The sequence below is a fragment of the Dama dama genome, chromosome 5, assembly GCF_033118175.1.
Source record: "Dama dama isolate Ldn47 chromosome 5, ASM3311817v1, whole genome shotgun sequence".
Taxonomy (NCBI): domain Eukaryota; kingdom Metazoa; phylum Chordata; class Mammalia; order Artiodactyla; family Cervidae; genus Dama; species Dama dama.
In genome coordinates this window covers 36,520,236-36,545,451 of record NC_083685.1, presented here as the reverse complement: position 1 = coordinate 36,545,451, position 25,216 = coordinate 36,520,236, and the positions used below count along the sequence as shown (strand labels likewise).

The following is a 25,216-nucleotide window of genomic DNA, read 5'->3' as shown; positions in this document are numbered from 1 at the left end:
AAAATAAAGCCTGTCACTGTTTCCATTGTTTCCCCATCTACTTGCCATAAAGTGATGGGACCAGATGCCGTGATCTTAGCTTTTTGAATGCTGAGTTTTAAGCCAGCTTTTTTACTCTCCTCTTTCATCCACATCAGGGGTCTCTTTAGTTCCTTTTCACTTTCTGCCATTAGATTGGTATCATATGCATATCTGAGGCTGCTGATATGCAGTTATCTCTCAGCAATCTTAAATTCCAGCTTGTGAGTCATCCAGCCCGGCATTTCTCATGATGTACTCTGCATATCAGTTAAATAAGCAGGGTGGCAATATACAGCCTTGACCTACTCCTTTCCCAATTTTGAACCAACCCATTGTTCCATGTCCAGTTCTAACTATTGTTTCTTGACTTGCATACAGGTTTCTCAGCAGGCAGGTAAGATGGTCTAGTATTGCCATCTCTTTAAGAATTTTCCACAGTTTGTTGTGAGCACACAGTCAAAGGCTTTAGTGTAATCAATGAAGCAGAAATGGATGCTTTTCTGGAATTCTTTTACTTTTTTTTTTTTTTTAACATCATCATATTTTAGGATTTGAAATAGTTCAGCTCCAATTCCATCACCTCCACTAGCTTTGTTCATCATAATGCTTCCTAAGACCCCCTGAATTCACACTCTAGAATGTCTGTCCCTCGGAGAGTGACCACACCATCATGGTTATCTGGGTCATTAAGACCTTTTTCGTATAGTTCTTCTGTGTATTTTCCCCACCTCTTTTTAATCTCTTCTGCTTCTGTTAGGTCTTTCCCATTTCTGTCCTTTATTGTGTCCATCCTTGCATGAAATGTTCCCTTAGTATCTCTAAAATTTTCTTGAAGAGATCTCTAGTCTTTCAAATTCTATTGTTTTCCTCTATTATTTTTTTTTTTGTTGTTGTTGCACTGTTCACTGAAGAAGTCTTTCTTATCTCTCCTTGCTATTCTCTGGAACTCTGCACTCAGCTGGGTATATCATTCCCTTTCTCCCTTGCCTTTCGCTTGTCTTCTTTCCTCAGCTGTTTGTTAAGCCTCCTCAGATAACTTTGCTTTCTTGCCGTTCTTTTCCTTTGGGATGATTTTGGTCACTGCCTCCCGTACAATGTTACGAACATCCATCCATAGTTCTTTAGGCACTCTATCAGATTTAATCCCTTGAATCTGTCACTTCCACTGTATAATCACAAGGTATTTGATTTAGGTCATACCTAATGACCAAGTGGTTCTCCCTACTTTTTTCAATTTGAGTCTGAATTTTGCAATAAGGAGCTCATGATCTGAGCCACAGTCAGTTCTAGGTCCTGTTTTTGCTGACTGTATGGAGCTTCTCCATCTTTGGCTCCAAAGAATATAATCAATCTGATTTCAGTACTGACCACATGTGTAGAGTCATCTCTTATGTTATTGGAAGAGGGTGTTTTCTATCGCCAGTGCATTCTCTTGGCAAAACTCTGTTAGCGTTTACCCTGCTTCATTTTGTACTCCAAGGCCAAACATGTCTGTTACTCCAGGTATCTCCTGAGTTCCTACTTTTGCATTCTCATCCCCTAAGATGAAAAGGACATCTTCATCTGGTGTTAGTTCTAGAAGGTCTTGTAGGTCTTCATAAAACCATTCAACTTCAGCTTCTTTGGCATTAGAGGTTGGGGCATAGACTTGGATTACTGTGATGTTGAGTGGTTTGCCTTAGAAACAAACCGAGATCATTCTGTCATTTTTGAGATTTTAGAATATTCAAATATTCTAAATATTCAAATATTCAATTATTGATAAGTGGCTTTATGTCTGCCATTTCACTATTATTTCCCAAGTCCTATGTCTTTTATTTCTTTGCTGCTTTACTGCCTTCTAGTCTTTTTAAAAATGAATTTTTTAGGACAGCATTTTAATTCCTCTGCTGATATTTTAGCAATAGCTTTCAAGTTATTGTCTTCATGACTACTTCAGGAATTACAATATGCTTCTTTTTCTTACCATAGTTTACTTCAGATTGATACTGACATAATCCTGGTAATACACAGAAACTCAAGATTTTCTCTTTGTCTTGGTCTTAATCAGCTTGTCTATGATGTATCTAGATGTGAATCTTATTTTTTCTTCTTTCTTGGGATTTTTTGAGCATCTTGGGTCTGTTAATGTTTTTCATCAAATATGGGAATTTTTTTCAGTAATTTCTTCAAATATTTTGTTGATCCTTTTCTCTTTTTCTCTAGAATTTCTAGTAAACATAAGTTGGTACACTTAATATTGTTCCACAAATCTCTGAAGTTCTGTCAATTTTTCTTTTATTTGCTTCATTCTGTCCTTTAAAATTATTTTGATTTATCTTCAAACCCCATTGATATTTTTCTGCAATCTCACATGTACTATTGAGTCCATCTAGAGAATTATTCATTTCATTTATTATTTATTGTTTCAGTCCTAGAATATTAATCTGGGTTTTTTTTTTTTCCTGAGTTTTGAGTTTTTTGACTTTTGCATTTTCTGTTTTTTGAGTTCTATTTCTCTGCTGAGATTACCTGTTTACTGAAACATTGTTACACTTTCCTTTAATAACTTGAACATATTTCTAACAGTTGAAGACTTTGCTGTATTCAAAATTGGAATCCTCTCAGAACCAGTTTCTTGTGAATGTTATCCTTCCTAAGTATAGATTTTATTTTACTTTCCTGTTTTTACATATCCCATAATTTTGGGGTGAAAGAGACTTTTTGGATAATATAGTAACTCTGGATTCTATTTTTCTACAAGGTTTTGTTTTTGTTTTCTGCATGTTGAAATTTTAAGATCTGTTTTCACCTATGGTGTGTACTGTCTCTTTCCAGTTTCTGTTTTAGCCTGGTTTCCTAGTAGTTATCCTGTATCTGCAAAGCTTCGTGATAAGCAAATGATTTCAGCAGGCATTACACTCAACACTTTAAAGTTATAAGGCTTCTACCTTCTTATGATCAATTAATTTGGGGAGGGATGTGTGGTACAGTGTATTTAATGTTGCAGGCAGTTCTATTTCACACTTTTCACTCTTTACTGGGTTCTCTTGAGTCTCACTTGCACGTGAGTGTAATTTCTTGGTCAACCAAGGATATATAGAGAATTTCTTTCAACTCTTCCATGGCTCTTTCAATTCCAATATCTACCTGTCAAGTTATTCTTTTGTATATCACTTGCTCCAACCAGGACTGCAACCTTGTATCGGTTATTATTTTTGCCATTTTCCCCCCTACCAGGTTTGGCACATTTAGTTGAAAAAGTGACAAATGCTCACCTCTTGCCCAAAGTCAAGTCCAGAAAATCTACTACTTTTGGTAGCATTTTCAATCTCATAAAACTATAGTTCTTGCCATTCAAACCAGCAGAGAGGAAGGAGAGAGAACAGGATCACCTTTGGGCAAAGGTTTCACAAATTCCTGCTGTTCTTTCTGAGAGTTCTAAGTTTTACAAGAATATACAATTTCCCATGTGTTTTCTGCCTTTAGTAAATTTCTAGAGTTGTGGAAACGGTTTTTATCTTTTGACTAATTTGTCCAATTTTATCACAGAAATAATCTCTGTTTTTTTTTACAGAGATGACTTGAAACCTCTTTATGCAGCCAAAATCAGAAATTATCTAGGGTAAGCTTTTATACTTAAAAATGTGTGTATATACAAACTAACTACCATTAATATTGATTGCTTTACAGGTTTGAGCATTATACAGTTTGAGCATTAAGATATTGGTGAAATTAAGACTTTCATACAATACTATATTGTTACTGAAAATAAATTAGGTTATCAAAAACAACATGTATTTCATAACTTGAAAACATGGATATTTCATATTATGACACGGCTCGGTTCATAGCATGCTGAATAAAAAGAGTTAACTAAAAAGCACATCAAGTATGAGCACAGAGCTTTCCAGGGGGCTCAGTGGTAAAGAATCTGCCTGCCAAGCAGAAAATGTGACTTTAATCCCTGGGTTGGGAAGACTGCCTAGAGAAGGAAATGGCAACCCATTCCAGCATTCTTGCCTGGGAAATCCCATGAACAGCAGAGCCTGTTGGGTTATAGTCCATGAGGTCACAAAGAGTCGGACATGACCGAAGTGACTTAGTGCACACATACACAAAAAATATAAATACATGACAAGAAAATGAAATAACATGCTTATAAAATTAGGAGTATTATACTGGAAGGTAGGATTACAAGCTATATTTCCCATCTGTATTTAAGAAAGATTTCCAAGTTCTCTACTCAAATATGCATTGTTTGTAATACTAAAAAAAGTGTATTTTTAAAGATATAAAAGGCTCTCTATATATCACTTAAGCCCAAATCACAAACTCAAAGGTGTTTCACAACTTAGGAAGATAAGCAAAGTAATTTATATGAATATAGTAATGCATTATTTTAGAATATTGAAATACTATAGTTAACATAGTTAATATCATACACAAAAGATATTTTATCACCTTTTTGTTTCTCTGGGTATGACCAGCAGGTTTTTAGCAATATTGCCAAGGTTGGTACATACCATACTGAGGGAGCTGCTAAAAGTGGTAAAACTTATTCACATATTCAATTTCCAAAATATCCATTTAAAAACTAATTTTACCACTACATGGCAATATCAGGAATTATTTAACCATTATTTTGCTATGTATCATCATCAAATTACCACAGTATTATTATCTTAAAATTTTTATTTCAATGATCAATTTCATTCTTTTAAAGGCTTACCTTAGCTGCATGATATGTACTAGCTTCAAGTATATCTTCTTTTTTAGCTTCTTTGGCAAGCAGGTTAAATCGACTTAACATTGCAGCCTTACAAAGCCGACTTGCCATTGACACACCACTTTTAAATGGGGAACTAAAGTAGAAAAGAAACAGTCACTAATCATTACTTAATGATTTATGTTAGCACTTACAGGGATTAGAATCAACACAAAATATATATTTATCTCAATTATGCGCAGAGAATATAGTGAAATTTTCTATATAAAATTATTCTGAATATTTAACTGCTTTCTGAAGCTAATTTCTTTGATAAAATTAGTTTATGTTATCAGAGTATTACATTAAAAATTAAAGCAAAAGATGCATATTTGGAACATTTCTACTATTTGAGGCAAAGTTAATCTATAGTGATCCAAATTAAGACAGTGGTTCTGCCAGGGATTGACTAGATGAGGGAATAGAAATCTTTTTTGAGATGCAGAAAGCGTCCTGAATTTTGACTGGGGTAATGATTACACAGGTGTGTGTGTGTATATATATATATATATATTATATATATATATATATTATATGTATATATAATATATATATATATCTCTCAACTCATGAAATTCTACATTTTAATGTAAATTTTGACTCCCTAAAAAAGTAAAATATATGCACTTCATCACCCTTATATATATATCACATATATATATGTGCATTTGTGTACACATGTAAATATATATTTTTCTATGTTTCTAATAAAAATAGGTTTACATATCATAGCTTTCTTGCTTCTGTAACTCTTTCCCTTCATTATACCTTCTCAGTTGTTTTTGTGATAAGATTGCAAAAACTGTCAAAATCCTTTATTCTTGTCTGCATGCTCTTGACAATATAATTTTTCAGATTCTTCCATCAACAACTACGACTTATTCTTCCTTCTCTTGAATTTGGACTGGCCTTTAAACTTGTTTTGGTCAATAAAATACTCTGCCAGTTGCAAGCCTGGGCTGCAAGCAGTTTTGTGTTTCTATGTCTTGGAACTCCTTCCTCTACCATATTAACCTGCTGAGATTGGTCCACTAGAAGATGAGAACCCAGTTGTCCCTCTAAGATCAGCCAAGCTGTTTTACAGCTGACCTACAGCTGACCCCACACACATGGGAGAGCTTGACCAAATCCAACTCACATGACCTAAGGACTTGGGAGCAGTAAAAACTGGTTGTTGTTTTAAGCCTCTAAAACAATAGTATATGCAGCAATAGTTAACAGACACTCTTGTTAACAAAATGTACTAATCTCTATATAATTTTCCACCATGATACCTTTTTTTGTAGTGGTTTTTCAGATGATTCTCTTGGGACTTTTCAGTTATAAAATGATACCATATGAAAACAGTCATTTTACCTCCTCCTTTCCAATATTTTGTGTCTCTCCTTTCTTTTGTTAAATGCATTAAACAACATCTTAAATAACAACAATAACAGTAAATAATAATGTGCTGTTTGGGATGCTAGTAGAAATGACTCTGAGATTTCATCATGAATCATGATGATACTTTTGGACTAATAAAAGATACACTTTATTCTTAACAAAAATATCTATTCCTTTCTTATCGGGTATCTTTTGTCTAGAATAGCTGTAGAGCTGTACTGTATGTCTTCTTGGAATATAGAAGTGAAATATGGTGTTTTTCCCTACATCAATTAATATAACAAATTTATTAATAAGAGCTTCTAATTTGGTATTTTTATTATGTGATTTTCCTCACAGTTCTAGAAAAATTGCCACTTAGTACTGCATAAAATATATTATTTTAAGGTTCTGCTTCCTAATATTTTATTTAGCAATTTTGCTTGGATATAAAAGTGAGCTTGGTCTGTAACTTTTGGGGGTGGGTGTGAAATCTTCTATCAAACTTAAGCACCAATGATATAGGGCTTCCCAGGTGGCTCAGTGGTAAAGAATCTGCCTGACAATGCAAGAGATGCAGGACAGGTGGGTTCAATCCCTGGGTCAATAAGATCCCCTAGAGAAGGAAATGGCAACCCAGTTCAGTATTCTTGCCTGAAAAGCCCCATGGATAGAGGAGCCTGGTGGGTTACAGTTCACGGGGTCACAAAGAGTTAAATACGACTGAGCATGCACACATGATCAATGATGCTTCAGAAAAGCATTTGAATCTTTTCCATCTTTTCAGATAGTGTTGGAAGTTTCTGCTATTTAAAGGTTTATAACATTTCTCTGAACCACCTCAGAATGTTGCTTTCTTCGAAAAAGAGGTAGGGCATCTTCTTGGTAGGTTTCTCAAGAAAATAATGTAAGATTTTCTCCTCCTGTGTACCAATTTTAGCAATAACTTTTCCTCGAAATGTATGCATTTCATCCATATTTTCAAATATATTTGCATGGTGATCAAAGAAGTTTCCTATGATTTCTTTAAATTTTCTCCTTTATCATTATTTTATATGAGATTAGACTGCTATTTTTTCCCCACAGAATCAGTTTTTATGATCATTTCTAATTTCATCTGTTCTCTTTATTTTACATTTCTAGTATATTTTTTTTCACTGTTTATTTTCCTTATTTGTTGATATAAACATCTAAAGAACTGGCTTTTCCATTCAGCTTTGCTTTAGCTATATAAGCTAAAAGTTCTGAAATGCAATGCATTAAACATCCTGTTTTCTAAATATTCTATGCTTTCATTTTCTATTCCCTCTGAGTCAAAAGGTACAGAACTTCTTTTGACCAATGAAGGAGTTTCTAAGTATTCTGACTTTATGTGATTTACACTTTTATTGCATCACAATCAGAGAATACTGTCTACATCACTTATACTTTTCAGAATTTGAGACTTTCTTTGTGGTCTAACGTATGGTCAATTTTTGTTAATGTTCTGCAGGTTCCTGAAAAGCAGGTACATTTTATATTTTTATGGAGTAGAATTTTAAAGAAATTAATCAAATCTACATTATTAAGACTGATATATTCTTATTATTCTGTCTATTCAATCTACCACTAACTGAAAGAGGTGAATTATTGCCTCCACTAACAGTGTATTTCTATTTATCCTCTTGTTGTAATTTCTACTTTATGAATGTTGATACATCATGTTATTTGTTGCACAATTACTCACAATAGTTCTTCCTTGTGGATTATATTGCTAAAGTGTTTTTTGCCTTATGTAATACTTTGGGGTTGAATAATTAGATCATACCTGTTTTCTCTGTGTTTGCAATCACCTAGCAAGCATTTGGCTATAAAGAATGAGTTAAGCTCATTTTACATTAATTTCAATTTTGTTTTAATAGTATGTTTTCAGTTAACTGTTTTCAGTGTCTTTCATAGAAGACCTGCTTTGTTTGTATGTTATTAACGGAGATACACTTCTTTATGCTGATTCTAAGCATAAACAGTGTAATTTATACTAGTTGAAATAGTCAATAGTTCATACTTGATTGAGTTCATACCAAGAAACATTTGTATGGGATCTTAACTTAAATCTGTCTCTCACAAAGAAAGCAAATTTAGGCATTTAAACTTTTAACATTATTCATTAGTCCATTATAAATGTATGTTCACATAAAAGAAGGATTTTAGTTTTACTTGATAATCAATGTTAGGGATATTACAAAGGTATATCTAAAAGGCATAATATATTATGGAGAAGAACAAAGGCTTTGGAAATAAAATAGCCAGATCAGAATCCTAGCTGTTTAACTTAATAGTTGGGTGATTTTAAGATATTTAACCCAGAATCTCAGTCTCTTTATCTGTAAAAAGAACAGCAGCAAAAAAACCCCAAGAATATCAGGGTTTTTCCAAGAGATCAGCATAGGACTGTGCAATAGTTCTCACACTCAAGTGTTCATAAATAATATTTGGGAAAGTTGTCAAAAATACAGATTTCTGAGCTGTAAATTCAGATAATCAGATTCAGTGGGAAAACAAAATTTTTAAAACAAATACATTATATAATTCTAATGATAATGATCACTAGAGAAATAAAGGTTCTGGAAACTGACTTCAAATGCTGGTTCTACCACTTACTAAGTAACTTCAATAAGTTATATAACCTCTCTAGGCCTGTCTTCTTATCAGGAAAAAAAAAAGTTTTTAAATTAGTATAATGTCTTCAACATAGTCACACCCAATAACTATTATAATCATTATTATTCAGAATTCAAAAAACTGTATTTGAAAAATGTTAAAAGTTTTATAAACTGTACTAAAATACATTCTTTTGCTTAAGTAATATGTGATATTTGAAGAAATTAGTAATGCTAACCTTTCTGTGATCTTTCCACTTAGGCCATCCACAATCTCCAAAGAAATGTCCCCTTGTGCCCAGTTTAGACTCAGGAATTTATATTCCAAGTTTGTTTGAAATGGATATGCAGAAGGTACTAAACTAATATGAGGTCTGTTGACCAAGTAAAACATTGGAAGTTTGGAAGTGAGCGCATCATCAACACGTTGCTTTACAGCAATTTCTAAGCCTCTGGTATCACTGCAATTCCCATCACCTAGAAGGCAAAAACAAAATAAATACTCAAACAAAACAAATATAAGTCAACAGAAACAGTTGCTGAAGTATGTAATGCAGGCATACCTCACTTTATTGCACTTTGCTTTATTGCACTTCAGAGATACAAATTCAAAGTCTGGCAACCCATGTTGTCAGATGACATTTAGCCTTTTTTTTAGCAATAAAGCGGGTTTTAATTAAGGTATATACATTGCTTTTTTTAAAGACATGATACTAATGCACACATAGCAGACTATAGTATAGTCTAAACACAACTTTTATATGCACTAGGAAACCAAAATATTCATGTGACTCACTTTATTGTGATATTTACTTTATTGTGGTGGTCTGGAACTGAACCCACACTTTCTTTGAGGTATGCCCATAGAGACTGAAGCTGCATTAATAAAAAGTGTCTAAATCAAAGAATACAGCATTATTACAGAACTATGCACTGATCATATCATATCTGAAACACTGTATTTAGTCTGAAGCATTACATTTTGACACTATCACCTACATATTACAGATCATCTGGAGAAAACAAATCATGTGTAACACAAGTGATGGCTAAGTAGGAAAATACATAAAGGCAAAAAGCATCTTGTCTTTTTATTTTCTATTAAAATAATAGTGCCTTTTAAAAAAGCAAGTTTAAGATTTTTTTCTTAAAAAAGGAAAGACTATTACCATAGACAAAATGAGTATCTGAGAACATCTAAAGTATGAAATTAATCTCTGAAAACTTTTTGAAAGTAAAATAAAGTCTTCAAATGTAATTCTCTTTCCACCTGTAACTGATCTATTATTGATAAAATAACTTACGTTTTTAAGAATCAAAATAAGGAACTGCAAAAGATTTCGTAAGACAAGAAAAAGGGACAAGGTCATTATCATCTAATAATCAAGATTTAATCTGTACCTGTCATTTAGTTCAAAGTGAAAGGGAAGCAAATTTCAATTCTAAAGAGTAATTTTTAAAATCAATTGGAGCACCCAATTAATGGAATAGATGGTCATTAAATCCTATATCCCACATTACTGGATCCTCTTAAACTAGAGCTGGATGATCAGAAATGGCATAAAAAGAATTTGTATAATAAATGAGAAGCTTTACATAAACTCGATTCTTTTAACTGTACATATCACACTTTTAAATGTACAGTCTGAGTATTTCTCAATGAGCCATTCATATCATCTGTATCAGAATCACTGGTTGGTGCCCTTTTAAAATGTATATTCCTGGGGCTATCCCCCAGAGAGACAGTAGAGCTCTTAAGAAGCTGAGAAATCTGCATTTTAAACAAACATTAAAATCTGTTTCGGCTTTGTCAGGCAGAACACCAATTAATTAACTCTAGATATGTCTCATAAAGACACAAAGAGAGAGATTGGGAGTAATTTTACAAGGTCTTCTAGTATTTTTATTGCTTCCTGGTGTTCCCATTCCCATGTGCAAGATGGTAGTCAAATTATGAGATCTAATTGTTAAGCCCTAGTCCAAACCACTAAATACTACATAATTTCAAAAGAATCTATTTGAGTCCATCCTTTTAAGAGACGAAAATATTATGAAGTTATGTTATACAAATGACAAACTGTAAAATATCTTTCTTCACAAGTCAAAGAAAGCCTTGCATTTCAAAGTTGTGACTCTAGAGAATGCATAGATATTTATTAGACATTCTGTAGATATCAAGAAAATAGCCTTTCTTTAAAGAAGATTTAAGAAAAATTTGAAGTGCCTGAGAGAGCTTAACTAAAACATAGAATAATTCTGGTATCAAATTTAAATTTAAGAAATAAATCATCTATAAGAATATATATTTGGAAAAAAGGTAAATTTAAGAAATAAATCATCTATAAGAATATATATTTGGAAAAAAAGAAGTAACTCCAAAGAGGTACTCTCATATATTGCTAGTGATAATATAATTTGGAGAGTAACTTGGCAATAATTTTCAAAATTGCAAATTCATATATTTTTGACCTGCAGTTCTACTTCTAGGAATTCATTTTACATTTACATATATTTTACTTTTGTGTCAATGACAAACAAAAAGGTCAAGGTTCACTGTAGCATTTGGTAGCTGCAAAAGATTAGAAACAATCTAAAGTTCCATCAACTCACAACTGGTTAAATAAATTATAATACGTTTATACAAAGAAATACCATAAAAGAGTTATGAATAATTATGAAAAAAGTCTTCACAGCGAAAAATTTCCAAGATACATTATTAAATGAAAAGAGTAGGATGCAGAAAAGTGTAAACTGTATTATCCCATTGGTGAAACATTTTAAAAAAGTATAAGCATAAACCATCTTTGGAAAGGAAACAAGAAACTAGGAACAATGGACACCACAGAGGTAAAATGGCAGCTGAAGCACTAGGAGAGAAGTTAAGACTTTTCACTGAAAACCCTTTTGAATCTTTTGAATTGTAAAACAAGTTTCCAAAACAATGAAAATAAGCTGAATACTAGAAAAATAATCATTATTTCCTTTTTATAATTTATTAAGTCAAGCCAAACAAAAATGGCAAGAAAATATAATATTTTGTATACATATAGAACTACAAAAAAATAGTCCATAAGAGAACTGCTTAAAGAAATGGATATAAAATACACAGAACAATAAAAAAACTCACAAGAAGAAAACAAACAGTACCTTCTGAAAACAAAACATTACTCATATGATGAGCTAAAGTTTTTATGTGAGCAATCATTACCAAAAATTAACAGTAAACAAAGAAGAGTCAAGTAATTGTAGAATTTAAATTGTTTCCCAAGGGTGACTAAAGCTTTGAAAGTTTCAGGGCTTTGTGAAAACTACAAAACTGAGTGTCCAAAATATCTGTTGATAACACCTGGAAACCCATTCAAATATAAATACCAAAGAAAGAAGTTAATTATCAGTTCATGTCATTTATTTTGTATTCTATTTACTTCCTACTTACTCCACAAACCAAAAGAACCCAACTCATGACCAAATACATTTTTAAAAAGTATAAAAGTAGCAAAGAACCAAAATGGGCATTTAATATTTTTTATTTCAGGAATAACTAAATATAAGCTTACCTGAGAAGTTCAAAAAAGCACTTTCTCCCAAAAGAAAGGGAAACATTGAATATTGTGCAAACAAAAGCATATGTTCAAGCCAGAATATATAAATTGCCTAACTTATAATATTAATTCTTAGCCTTCTCACAAGATGATAAAAGTCATATTATACTAAGTGTGATTACAAGTTACCATGAAATGAAAACCTCAACAAAATAGTGGATCTGAATTTTACCTTAAGCAAAGCTTCATGCATGCAAAATTTGATTTTACACTGGTAAATAAAGTGTAATTACTTAGTGAAAGAGGCCAAGAGGTACTGAAATCTCACTCACCAACAAGAATACTATTGACATAAACTGGCTGTATAAAGTGACTGAGCAACGCTCCCTGTACACCAAGCACTTCCCATCTTGTCAACTTGTCACTTGAGGACATACTGCTTATTCTATTAACAACATCTGCAGGACAGTAGACAGTCAGATAAATTTTGCCTTCAACAGCCACATGGAGACTTAGTTCTTCATTGGCTTCAAATGCAGATATAGAATGTGGATTAAGACGCCTAGAGGAAGAAAAGAAAGTTTCTTCCTTTAAAAATCAAAGTCAACGAAGTAAAATCTGCATATACCTAAGAATTGTAACTTGCCAGTTACACTTAATTCCAGTAACAGAAATAGAGGCAAACCCAAAGCAAGGCAGGATGGAATGACTTTGTTCCACAAGATTAAAACCAAGTGGAAATTAACCCTATTTAGAGCTTCCACAAGGATAAATTTCATATAATTGCCATTTTCTATGTCCCTTAAAATCAACTAAAAATCTGATTTTTGCCCCTATCATAATTTTTGAGCTATTTCCTTTCTCCAAATGAAAATTTTTAATAATGACAAAACTAGAGAATGAAAAAAGAAAACTGACAATTTATATTTAAGATTCACTTCCAATAAAATATGAAAAACAATAAAATCTAAAATTATTTTTCTTAAGGTTTCTCTACAGGAACACTCACCCTTGTTTTCAAAGGTGTTACTGGAAGGCTTTTAAACAAACTATAAACCATGATTATCTCTAGATGGTCAGACTTGAAGTGAATTTTACTTTCTTTTTGTGTCTGTGTTATTCAAATATCATGCTACTGATGCTACCCATTCATCAAGACAATGAAGTTCTGACTATACAAGAATAGACTGCATTCCTTAACTCTTGCGTTAGTATGTGAAGAGTGCATAATCCATACTTCCTAAAGTTTATAAAAGTCTTAACAACTAGAAAGGAGTAGAAGGTTTTCTACAGCATATAAAAGAAAGTGGTGAAGTATGTGGACTATTTAAGTAATAGTAATAGGTAAGACTGAGTGCAGGGAGGGAGAATGAATTTGTGGTCTCTTGCAGCCTACAAGGCTGGAAAGAAAACATGGATGGATTTGAATTTACTTGTTCTTTTGATATATGGATTCAGAATGTATAAATGGTCATGCTAGTTGCTTTTAATAGCTTCCATATACTTACAATTGTGACTTAATCTGGGCTGATCCTTTAGGCAACTGGTTCATATAGAGGTAAATGTTGATATTTTGCTTGAGAGTGAGTAGATCAGAAGCTGGTTCTGTACAAAATATTGATTTTTCCATCATAGCAGGATTTTTGCTATAGTAGAGTAGAAGTTGTCTATAAAAGTACCTAAAAGACACAGCTTTATTGAGTAAGAATACTTAAAAATGAAATATCTTAAACATTATATTCATGTCATGAGCAATGTTCCTATAAATCAAGTTTTATTATAAAATCATCTTAGTCTATGTAGCATACCTGTTGTGCAGCACTCAGTAATTTTTTAAAGTTTATGAAATTATATTAAATAAAAAATTTCCTATATTAAAAAAAAAAATCATCTTAGTCTTACTTAATGAAGATGTAAGTCCCTTGAGAAGTCTTCAGCTACAGCCCAGTTTGCCCTGTGACCTGCCTTAAAGCATCATTCCTCGACTATCACTCCATTCAAAAGCACTCAACTATCATTTCTTACAAAAGAGCCATTTCTCTATTGATTCCTCCTTTTTCTCAAGAACATCTCTGCTCCCAGCCTCCTAGGAGGAGTATCAATTTTCTGCATTATTTCTATTTTCTCTTCCCCAAACACACAAACAATTATGGATCCTGTTACGTAGTGGTTCTGAAGACAAAAACTTAAGAGCATAGGAATAACATAATGAAGCCCATAAACTGAATTTACAAGTGAAATAGATTTCCTGAAAGACAACTCAAGGGGACAATTACTATTTTGCTTACTCAAAAAAATATATATAATTTTAATCCTATCAGAAATACATAATAAAAAATTAATCATCACTATATCTGACAGTGCCAAGCATGGGAAGAAATAAACACAAAAGAGGTAGTTTTCAGTGAGCTGTATTACTTTCATGGACTTCTCAATAGCCTTCCTTTTAAGATTATAGGATTCTTTCCAAAACTAGGCATGCGTACCTCAGGCCCCCTTCTCTTTGAGATCTGCCAGTCTAAAAAATACTTTATTGATATTCTACCATAAGGTAGACTTTGTACAGACTTCATGAGTGGAAACTCACTGATTTCTGCCTTTGGATAAGCATGGCTAATTCAGGGGTGAAGTATTACTAAGACTACTTGGTCCAGATCTAAGGCTATACTCTCAAATTACTTTAATCAGTAATGAAGACTTATTTTGTCTTTAAAAATAGGTTGCATGGCTTTTAAAATTTAGTCCATAATGTCATGATAATAGAAGACACTAAAATTCACAGACTAAACAGTGCAGTTAATATAAGGTTTCTAAAACTGACATGAAAATATAAGATAGCTTAGGTAAGCAAGACAATACCGTATCCTTGGCTCAGTGATGAGTAAAACTCCACTTGTAAATTATAACTTATATATGTGATTACTTTAGGCTAGTATTAATATAACAGCACTAATATTTGTTGGCATTAAATGAATGTTACCTTACCTAAGGAGAGATCTCCTTGCTGTAACAATGGCGTGAGTATCATGCAACACTCTTCCATTTGGCTTAATGCACTGACTGTAATTGTATTCACCTGTGCCTATAGCTACAACTTCGTGCTGTCCAGCTGAAAAGAAAAGGTTAACAGTAGCAGATTATTTTGACCTTCCTCTTCTCTATGTTCAACCTCCACCTCTACTTTATCATCTTTTTACATTTACATGCAACAAACTGTTATTTAAGCATCTATTACTGGATTGGCCAAAAGGTTTGCTCATTGTTTGTTTTTTCCTGTAAGGTGGCACTAGCAGTACTTAGTTGCCTTTAATTTCATTTGAAACAACTGCTAAGATTGTATTGTGACACCTGTCCTATCAGCATGCATTTAAAAAAATTTATCCAAATTGGTAAATCTTTGTGTAGCCACTTTAATACTGAAGATGGAAGAAAAACAGCAACATTTTTGGTATATTACATTTTATTCTTTCCAGAAAGATAAAAATGCAACTGAAATGTAAAAAATGATTTCTCCAGTGTATGGAGAAGGTGCTGTGGCTGATTGAGTAAGTCAAAAGTGGTTTGCAAAGTTTCATGCTGAAGACTTTTTGCTGGACAATTCTCCATGGTCAAGCAGACCAATTGAAGATGAAAGTGATCAAAGCAGACATTAACTGAGAAAGATCAACATATGTCACATGGGAAATAGCCAACATATTCAAAATATTTCGATCTAGTGTTGAAAATCATTTGCACCAGCTTGGTTATGGGTCATCATTCTGATGTTTGGGTCTTAATAAATTGAGAAGAAAAATCTTCCTGACAGTATTTCCATGTGATTCTCTACTTAAACATAATGAAAACATTCAATTTTTAAAACAAATTGTGATGGGCAATGAAAAGTGGACACCATACAATAATGTAGAACAGAATAAATCATGGGGCAAGTGAAGTGAACCATGACCAACCCCACCAAAGGCCAGTCTTCACTGAAAGAAGGTGATTTTATGAACATGGTGGGAATCCTCTATTCTGAGTTCCTTCCAGAAAATCAAAATTCCAACAGTACTCTCCCAACTAGACCAACTGAAAGCATCACTTGATGAAAAGCATCCAGAATTAGTAAACAGAAAAATGCATTATCTTCCATCAGGATAATGCTAGATCACATGTCTATTTGACGACCAGACAAAAACTGTTACAGCTTGGCTGGGAAATTCTGATTCAGTCACTGTATTTACCAGATACTACAACTTCAATTATCTTAATGGAAAAAATTTCAATTCCCTGAAGACTGTAAAAGGCACCTGGAATAGTTCTTTGCTCAAAAAGAAAAAATAGCTTTCGGAAGATGGAATTATAAAATTGCCTGGAAAATGGCTGAAGGTAGTACAACAAAATGATGAATAGGTTCTTCAATAAAGTTCTTAGTGCCCTTCATGGATTACAGCCTTATTGTGGCAAACGGGCTTGTGTAACTCAGTCAAGCTATGAGCCATGCCATCCAGGGCCACCAAAAACGGACGGGTCATAGTGAAGAGTTCTGAAAAACAGGATCCATTGGAAAAGGAAATGACAATTCACTCCTGTATTCTTGTCAAGAGAACCCCATTGACAGTATGAAAAGGTAAAAAGATATGACACTGGAAAATGAGCCCCCCGCCACAGATTGGAAGGTGTCCAGTATGCTGCTGGGGAAGTGTGAAGGGCAATCCTGAAAAACCTGTAGGCAGGTCAAGAAGTAACAGGTAGAACAGTACATGGAACAACAGACTGGTTCGAAATTGGGAAAGAGTATGTCTAGGTTGTATGTTGTCACCCTGCTTACTTAACGTATATGCAGAGCACATCATGTGAAATTCCAGGCTGGATGAAGCACAAGCTGGAATCAAGACTGAGGGGAGAAATATTAATAACCTCAGATATGCAGATGATACCGTCTTTATGGCAGGAAGTGAAGAGGAGCTAAAAAGCCCCTTGATGAAGGTGAAAGAGAAGAGAAAAAAAGCTGGGTTAAAACATTCAAAAAATTAAGATCATGGCATCCAGTTTCATCACTTCATGGCAAACAGATGGGGAAACAATGAAAACAGTGACAGACTTCTATTTTCTTGGGCTCCAAAATCACTGCGGTGACTATAGCCATGAAATTAAAAGATGCTCACTCCTTGGAAGAAAAGCTATCAAAAACGTGGACAGTGTATGAAAAAGCAGAGACATTACTTTGTTGACACAGGAATGTATAGTCAAAGCTATGGTTTTTCCATTAGTCATGTATGGATATGAGAGTTGGACCATAAATAAGGCTGAGAGTCAAAGAATTGATGCGTTCGACCTGTGATGTTTGAGAAGACTCTTAAGAGCCCCTCAGACTGCAAGGAAATCAACCTTGAATATTCATGGAAGGACTGATGCTGAAGTTGAAGCTCCAATCCCTTGGCCACCTGATGAGAAGAGCTGACTCAACGGAAAATACCCTGATGCTGGGAAAGACTGAAGGCAGGAGAAGGGGACAACAGAAGACGAGATGGTTGGATGGCATCACTAACTCAATGGACATGAGTTTGAGCAAGCTCTGGGAGATGGTGAAGGACATGGAAGCCTGACATGCTGCAGTCCATTGGGTCGCAAAATGACTGAGGGACTGAACAACAACAGCTAGTAAGAATGAAGCAGGTGGGCCAAAGCAGATCAGCTGTGTATGTGTCTGGTGGTCAAGGTAAAGTCTGAAGCTGTAAAGAACAATACTATATAGGAATCTGGAATGTTATGTCCATGAATCAAGGAAAATTGGACCTGGTCAAGGAGACAACAAGATTGAACATTGACATCTTAAGAATCAGTGAACTAAAATGGATGGGAATGGGAGAATTTAATTCATATGACCATTGTATCTACTACTGTGGGAGAGAATCTCTTAGAAGACACAGAGCAGTCCTCATAGTCAACGAAAGAGTCTGAAATGCAGTACTTGGGTGAAAGCTCAAAACCGACAGGATGATCTCGGTTTGTTTCCAAGGCAAACCATTCAACATCACAGTAATCCAAGTCTATGCCCTGACCACTGATGCTGAAGCTGACCAGTTCTACAAAGACCTACAACACCTTCTAGAACCAATACCCAAAAAAGGTGTCATGATAGGGGACTGGAGTGCAAATTAGGAAGTCAAGAAATATCTGGAGTAACAGCCAAGTATGGCCTTGGAGAACAAAATGAAGCAGGGCAAAGGCTGACAAATTGCATCAAGAGAATGTACTGGTCATAGGAAACACCCTCTACCACCACCACAAGTGATGACTCTACACATGGACATCACCAGATGGTCAATACCAAAATCAGATTGATTATATTCCTTGTAGCCAAAGATGGTTAAGTTCTATACAGTCAGTAAAAACAAGAGCTGACTGTGGCTTAGATCACAAGCATCTTAATGCAAAATTTAGGCTTACACTGAAGAAACCAGGGAAAACCTCTAGGCCATTTAGGTACAACCTAAATCAAATCCCTTATGATTATACAGCAGAGGTGATGAATACATTCAAGAGATCAGATCTGGTAGACAGAATGCCTGAAGAACTACAGAATGAGGTTCACAATGTTGTACAGGAGACAGTCACCAAAACTATCCTCAAGAAAAAGAAATGCAAGAAGGCAAAGTGGTTGTCTGAGGAGACTTTATAAACAGCTGAGGAAAGAAGACACATGAAAGGCAAGGGAGAAAGGGAAAGACATACTCAACTGAATGCAGAGTTTCAGAGAATAGTAAGGACAGATAAGGCCTTCTTACGTAACAATGCAAAGAAACAGGAAAACAACAGAATGGGAAAGACTATAGAGATCTCTTCAAGAAAACTGAAGACAGCAAGGGAACATTTCATGTAAGAATGGGCATGATAAATGACAGAAATGGTAAAGACTTAAAACAGATTAAGAAGAGGTGGCAAGAATATACACAACTACTATACAAAAAAGGTCTTAATGATCCAGATAACCATGATGATGTGGTCACTTACCTAGATCCAGATATAGATTGTGAAGTCAAGCGGGCCATAGGAAGCATTATTACAAACAAAGCTAATGGAGGTGACAGAATTCCAACTGAGCTATTTCAAATCCTAAAAGATGATGCTGTTAAAGTGCTGCACTCAGTAAGTCAGCAAATTTGGAAAACTCAGCAGTGGCCACAGGACTGGAAAAGGTCAATTTTCATTCCAATCCTAAAGAAGGGCAATGTCAAAGAATGTTCAAACTACCATACTATTGTGGTTATTTCACATGCTAGCAAGGTTATTGCTCAAAATCCTTCAAGCTAGGCTTTAGCACTGTGTAAACAGAGAACTTTCAGATGTACGAGCTAGGTTTCAAAGAGGCAGCAGAGCCAGAGATCAAACTGCCAAAATTCACTGGATCACGCAGAAGGCAGGCAAGTTCCAGAAAATCATCTACTTCTGCTTCACTGACTATGCTAAAGCCTTTGACTGTTGATCACAACAAACTGAATAACTTTTAAATAGCTGTGAATACCAGACCACCTTGTGTGTTAGTCTCTCAGTTATGTCTGACTTTTTGCTATCTCATGGACTGTAGCCCAGGCAGGGTCCTATGTCCATGGAATACCAAATCACCTTACACCTGTCTCATAAAAAAACCTATATGTGGGTGCAACAGTTAGAACTGGACATGGAACAATGGACTGGTTTGTTCCATGGAACCAACGGAGTGGTTCAAAGTTGGGAAAGGAGTATGACAAGGCTGTATATTGTCACCCAGTTTATTTAACTTATATTCAGAGTACAATACGTGGATTGCCAGGCTAGATGATTTTCAAGCTGGAATCAAAACTGTTGGGAGAAATATCAGTAACCTCAGATATGCAGATGTTACCAGTGTAACGGCGGAAAGGGAAGAGCAACTAAAGAGCTTCTTGATAAAAGTGAAAGAGGAGAGTGAAAAAGCTGGCTTAAAACTTTACATCCAAAAAACTAAGATCATAGCATCCAGTCCCATCACTTCATGGCAAATAGATGGAGAAAAAGTGGAAACAGGGACAGATTTTATTTTCTTGGGCTCCAGAATTACTGTGGGTGGTGACTGCAGGCACAAAATTAAAAGACACTTGCTCCTTAGAAGGAAAGCTATGACAAACCTAGACAGTGTATTTCAAAGCAGAAACATCACATTGCCAACAAAGGTATGTATAGTCAAAACTACGGTTTTCCCAGTAGTCATGTACGGATGTGAGAGCTGGACCATAAACAAGGCTGAGCTCCAAAGAATTGATCCTTTTGAATTGTGATGCTGGAGAAGACTCTTCAGAGTCCCTTAGACTGCAAGGAGATCAAACCAGTCAATTCTAAAGGAAATCAATCCTGAATATTCATTGGAAGGACTGTTCCTGAAGCTCTAATATGCTGGTCACTTGATGCTAAGAGTTGACTCATTGCAAAAGACCCTGGTACTGGGAAAAACTGAGAGCAGGTGGAGAAGGGGGTGGCAGAGTTTGACACGGTTAGATAGCATCACCAACTCAATTGACATGAATCTGGGCAAACTCCATGAGATAGTGGAGAACAGAGGAGTCTGGTGTGCTACAGTCCATGGGGTCACAAAGAGTCAGACATTGCTTAGTGACTGAACAACGTCATCAAAATTCTTGGTGAAAATAAAAAATCTCTTAATTAAAAACAAAAGGAACTTTTTGGCCAACCCAATAAATGCCAGGTATTAATATAAAAAGAGATTAGGTTACCTGAGCGAATTAGGCCTATAATTCAATGAAAAATTCTATTTTACCATTTTAAAGCTAGCAAAATATTGACCAAAAATATGGAAAAATATCAATAATTTCACACCTTCAAATAAGAGTTTGAGAGTCTTCCACAAATGAGCTTACTTACAAAACAGAGAGAGGTTCACAGACTTAGAAAATGAATCATGGTTGCTGAAGGGAAGGGACAGTTAGGGAGGTGGGGATGGTTAGGTAAACACTGTTATATTTAAAATGGATAACCAACAAGGACCTATTGTATAGGACACAGAACTCTGCTCAATGTTATATGGCAGCCTGGATGGGAGGGGGTTTGGGGGAGAATGCACACATGTATATGCATGGCTGAGTCCCTTCCCTCTTCACCTGAAACTATCACCACATTATCAACTGGCTATACGGCAGTGCAAAATAAAAGGTTAAAAAAAAGTCTGAGAGTCTTCTAAGAAGCAAAGTTTTAAAAATACTTCAATAATAATATCTCAATTTAAAAGGCAGATGTTTGACATTATACTTTGTCTAAATTTTTTTTTAATATAAATTTATTTAATTGGAGGCTAATTACAATATTGTATTGGTTTTGCCATACATTGACATGAATCCACCACGGGTGTACATGTGTTCCCCATCCTGAACCCCCCTCCCAGCTCCCTCCCCATTCCATCCCTCTGGGTCATCCCAGTGCACCAGCCCCGAGACCCTGTATCATGCATCAATTTTTGCCTTTTATGAATAAAGGCAACAGAATAACTTTTTGCTGTACCCCATTTGAGATTTCTTTGAAACCCTATGCTCAGAAGATACTGTTAATTTTTTTTTCCACCTCCTATTTATGTGGACTTTCTATAACCCAGTCCTTCTCAGTTTGAGATCATCAACTTAAGATCACTCATATATATATAGTTATATTAATATATGAACCTCATGGTAGGCATAAACCAAAAACCTATAATAGAGATGCACACAAAAAAGAGAAAGGAATCCAAACCCAACTACTAGAGATGGTCATCAAATCACAAGAGAAGAGAGCAAAAGAAAAAAGGAGCAAAAGAGAACTATAAAAATAAGCTGAAAGCAAGTAACAAAATGTCAGTATTTACCTATCAATACTTAAATGTAAATGGACTAAAAGCTCCAATAAAAAGACATAAAGTAGCTGAATGAATAGAAAACAAATACACATTACTGCCTGCAAGAGACTCACCTCAGATCTACAAACAGACAGATGTTGAAAGTGAAAGCGACAAAGATTTTCCATGAAAATGGAAGAAAAAGACAGACAGTAAAAAGATAAAAAAGGGCAATATACAATGATAAAGGGATCAATCTGAAAAGAATACATAGTAAGTGTAAATGTAAAGCATTCAACATAGGAGTATCCAGGTACATAAAGAAAGTATTAATAAACATAATGGGAGAAATTGATAATAATACAATACTAGGGGGCTACACTTCATTTACATCAATAGCCAGACCATCCAGACATAAAATCAATTTGAAAACACTGGTCTTAGATGACACACCAGACCAGACGGAATTGAACATATATGGAACATTTCATCAAAACAGCAGAATACATATTCTTTTCAAGTGTATGTGAAACAATCTCCAGGACAGATCACATGTTATGCTACAAAATAAGTCTCAATAAATTTAAGAAGACTGAAATCATATTAATATACAGCATCTTTTCTGACCACAATGCTATGAATGTGGAAATCAATTATAAGAAAAGAAGCACAAACACAAACACATGTATTTTAAACAACATGGTACTAAACAATCAATGGGTCACTGAAGAAATCAAAGAGGAAAATTAAAAAATATCTAGACACAAATGAAAATGCAAATACAATGACCCAAAATCTATGGGATGTAGAAAAAACAGATATAAGACTGAAATTAAAAGAAGTCTAGGGACTTCCCAGGTGGTCCGGTGTTTAAGCATCTGCCTGCCAATGCAGAGAACAAGGGTTTGACCCCTGGTCTGGGAAGGTCTCACATGCCATGGAGCAACTAAGCTGGTGCATTGCAACTACCGAGACCACAGGTTGAAACTAGAGAGTAGCCCCTTCCCACAGCAACTAGAGAGAAAGTCAGTGCAGCAATGAAGATGCAGCACAGCCAAAATAAAATAAATAAGTCTACTTCAGAAAAGAAGAACATTTTCAAATAAGTCATCCAACCTTATACCTAGAGGAACTAGAAAAATAAGAGGAAACAAAAACTAAAGTTAGAAGTTTGAGCAAACTCCAGGAGGTTGTGAAGAACAGGGAAGCCTGGCATGCTGCAGTCCACAGGGCTACAGAGAGTTGGACACGACTGAGCAACGGAACAACAAAGGTTAGTAGAAATCATAAAGATAACAACGGAGATGAATGAAATAGAGACTGAAAAAAACCAAAAAAGATCAATGGAAAAAAGAGTTGGTTCTTCGAAAAGAAAATTTATAAAACCTTTAGCCAGATACATTAAAAAAAAAAAGATGAGCCACATAAATAAAATCAGAAATGAAAAAGGTTAAATTACAACTGATGCCACAGAAATACCAAGAAATATGAGAGATTACTATCAACCATAATATGCCAATAAAATGGACAACCAGTAAGAAATAAATTCCTAGAAACATACAATCTCTGCACAAGGCAGAAACAGAAAATACGAACAGATTAATCACCAGTAATGAAATTGAATCAGTAATATTAAAAGCTCCCAACAAACAAAAGTCCAGAACCAGATGGCTTCACAGGTGACTTCTACCAAACATTTAGAGAAGAGTTAATACCCATTCTTCTTAAACTATTTCAAAAAATTAAAGAGGAAATGTCACTTTCAAACTCACTTTACAAGGCCAGCATTATGCTGATACCAAAAGCATAGAAAGACACCACACACAAAAAAATTACAAACCAATATGCTTGAAGAACACATATGTAAAAAAATCTTGGGCAAATTATTAGCAAACCAAATTCAACAATACATTAACAGAAGGATTATACACCATAATCAAGTGAGATTTATTCGAGGCATGCTAGGATGGTATAATATCCACAAATCAATGTGACACACTACATAAACAACTGAAAACTAAAAAGTACATGATTTCAATAGATGCAGAAAAAGCTTTCAGCAAAATTTAACATGCTTTTATGATTAAAAACAAAAAACTCTCAACAAAGTGGGTAGAGACAGAATGTACCTCAACATAATAAAGGCCATATATGACAAATCACAGCCAACATCATACTCAATGTTGAAAAGCTGAAAACAATGTCCTCTTAAGAGGAGTGAGACAAAGATACTCACCTTCACTACTTTTATTCAACATAGTATTGGAAGTCCAAACCATGGTAATCAGATGAAAAAAAAAAAAATAAAAGGAATAAAATTTGAATGGAAATAAATAAAACTGCCACCCTTTGCAGATGATATACTATATACAGAAATTCTTAAAGACTCCACCAAAAAACTATTACAAGTAATAAATGAATTCAGTACAGTTACATGATACGAAACTAATATACAGAAATTTTCTGCATTTCTATATACTAATAATGAGCTATCAAAAAAGACTAAGAAAGCAATACCACTTAAAATTATATCAGAATGAATAAAATACATAGGAATAAATCTAACCAAGGAGTTTTGGAAAAGACTTGTACTTAGAAAACTGTAAGATACTGACAAGGAACTGAAGATGACAACAAACAAATGGAAAGATATACCACGCTCAAAGACTGGAAGAAATTAAGATGGTAATGGCGACCCTATGTGCAAGACAGCAAAAGAGATACAGATGTAAAGAACAAACTTTGGAACTCCGTGTAAGGTGAGGGTGAGATGATTTGAGAGAACAGCACTGTAACTGTATATTACCACATGAGAAACAGAGGACCAGTCCAGGTTGGATGCACGAAGCCGGGCACGCAAAGCTGGTGCTCTGGGACAGCCCAGAGGGACGGGGCGGGGACGGGGCTCAGGACGTGGCGACCCCTGCACACCCAGAGCCGACGCATGTCAGCGCCTGGCGAAGACCACCCAATGTTGTGAAGCGGTTCTTTAGTCTCCAATTAAAATAGGGAAATCAATTTTTAAGAATGATCATACTACTATCCAAGGCAATCTGCAGGTTCAGTGCAATCCCTATTAAAACACCAA

General features: G+C 34.7%; 1 protein-coding gene across 1 annotated transcript in view; it reads right to left on the bottom strand.

Moving 5' to 3' along the window:
* Window positions 1-25,216, bottom strand: part of ADAD1 (adenosine deaminase domain containing 1) — a 47,789-nt gene that overhangs the window by 5,813 nt on the left and 16,760 nt on the right. The window contains exons 7-11 of the mRNA XM_061140882.1: window positions 15,297-15,420; window positions 13,820-13,990; window positions 12,644-12,873; window positions 9,009-9,246; window positions 4,733-4,865 (exon numbers count right to left, since the gene is read on the bottom strand). Of these exons, the coding sequence (XP_060996865.1) occupies window positions 4,733-4,865; window positions 9,009-9,246; window positions 12,644-12,873; window positions 13,820-13,990; window positions 15,297-15,420 (896 nt within the window). The remainder of the gene's footprint in view (window positions 1-4,732; window positions 4,866-9,008; window positions 9,247-12,643; window positions 12,874-13,819; window positions 13,991-15,296; window positions 15,421-25,216) is intronic.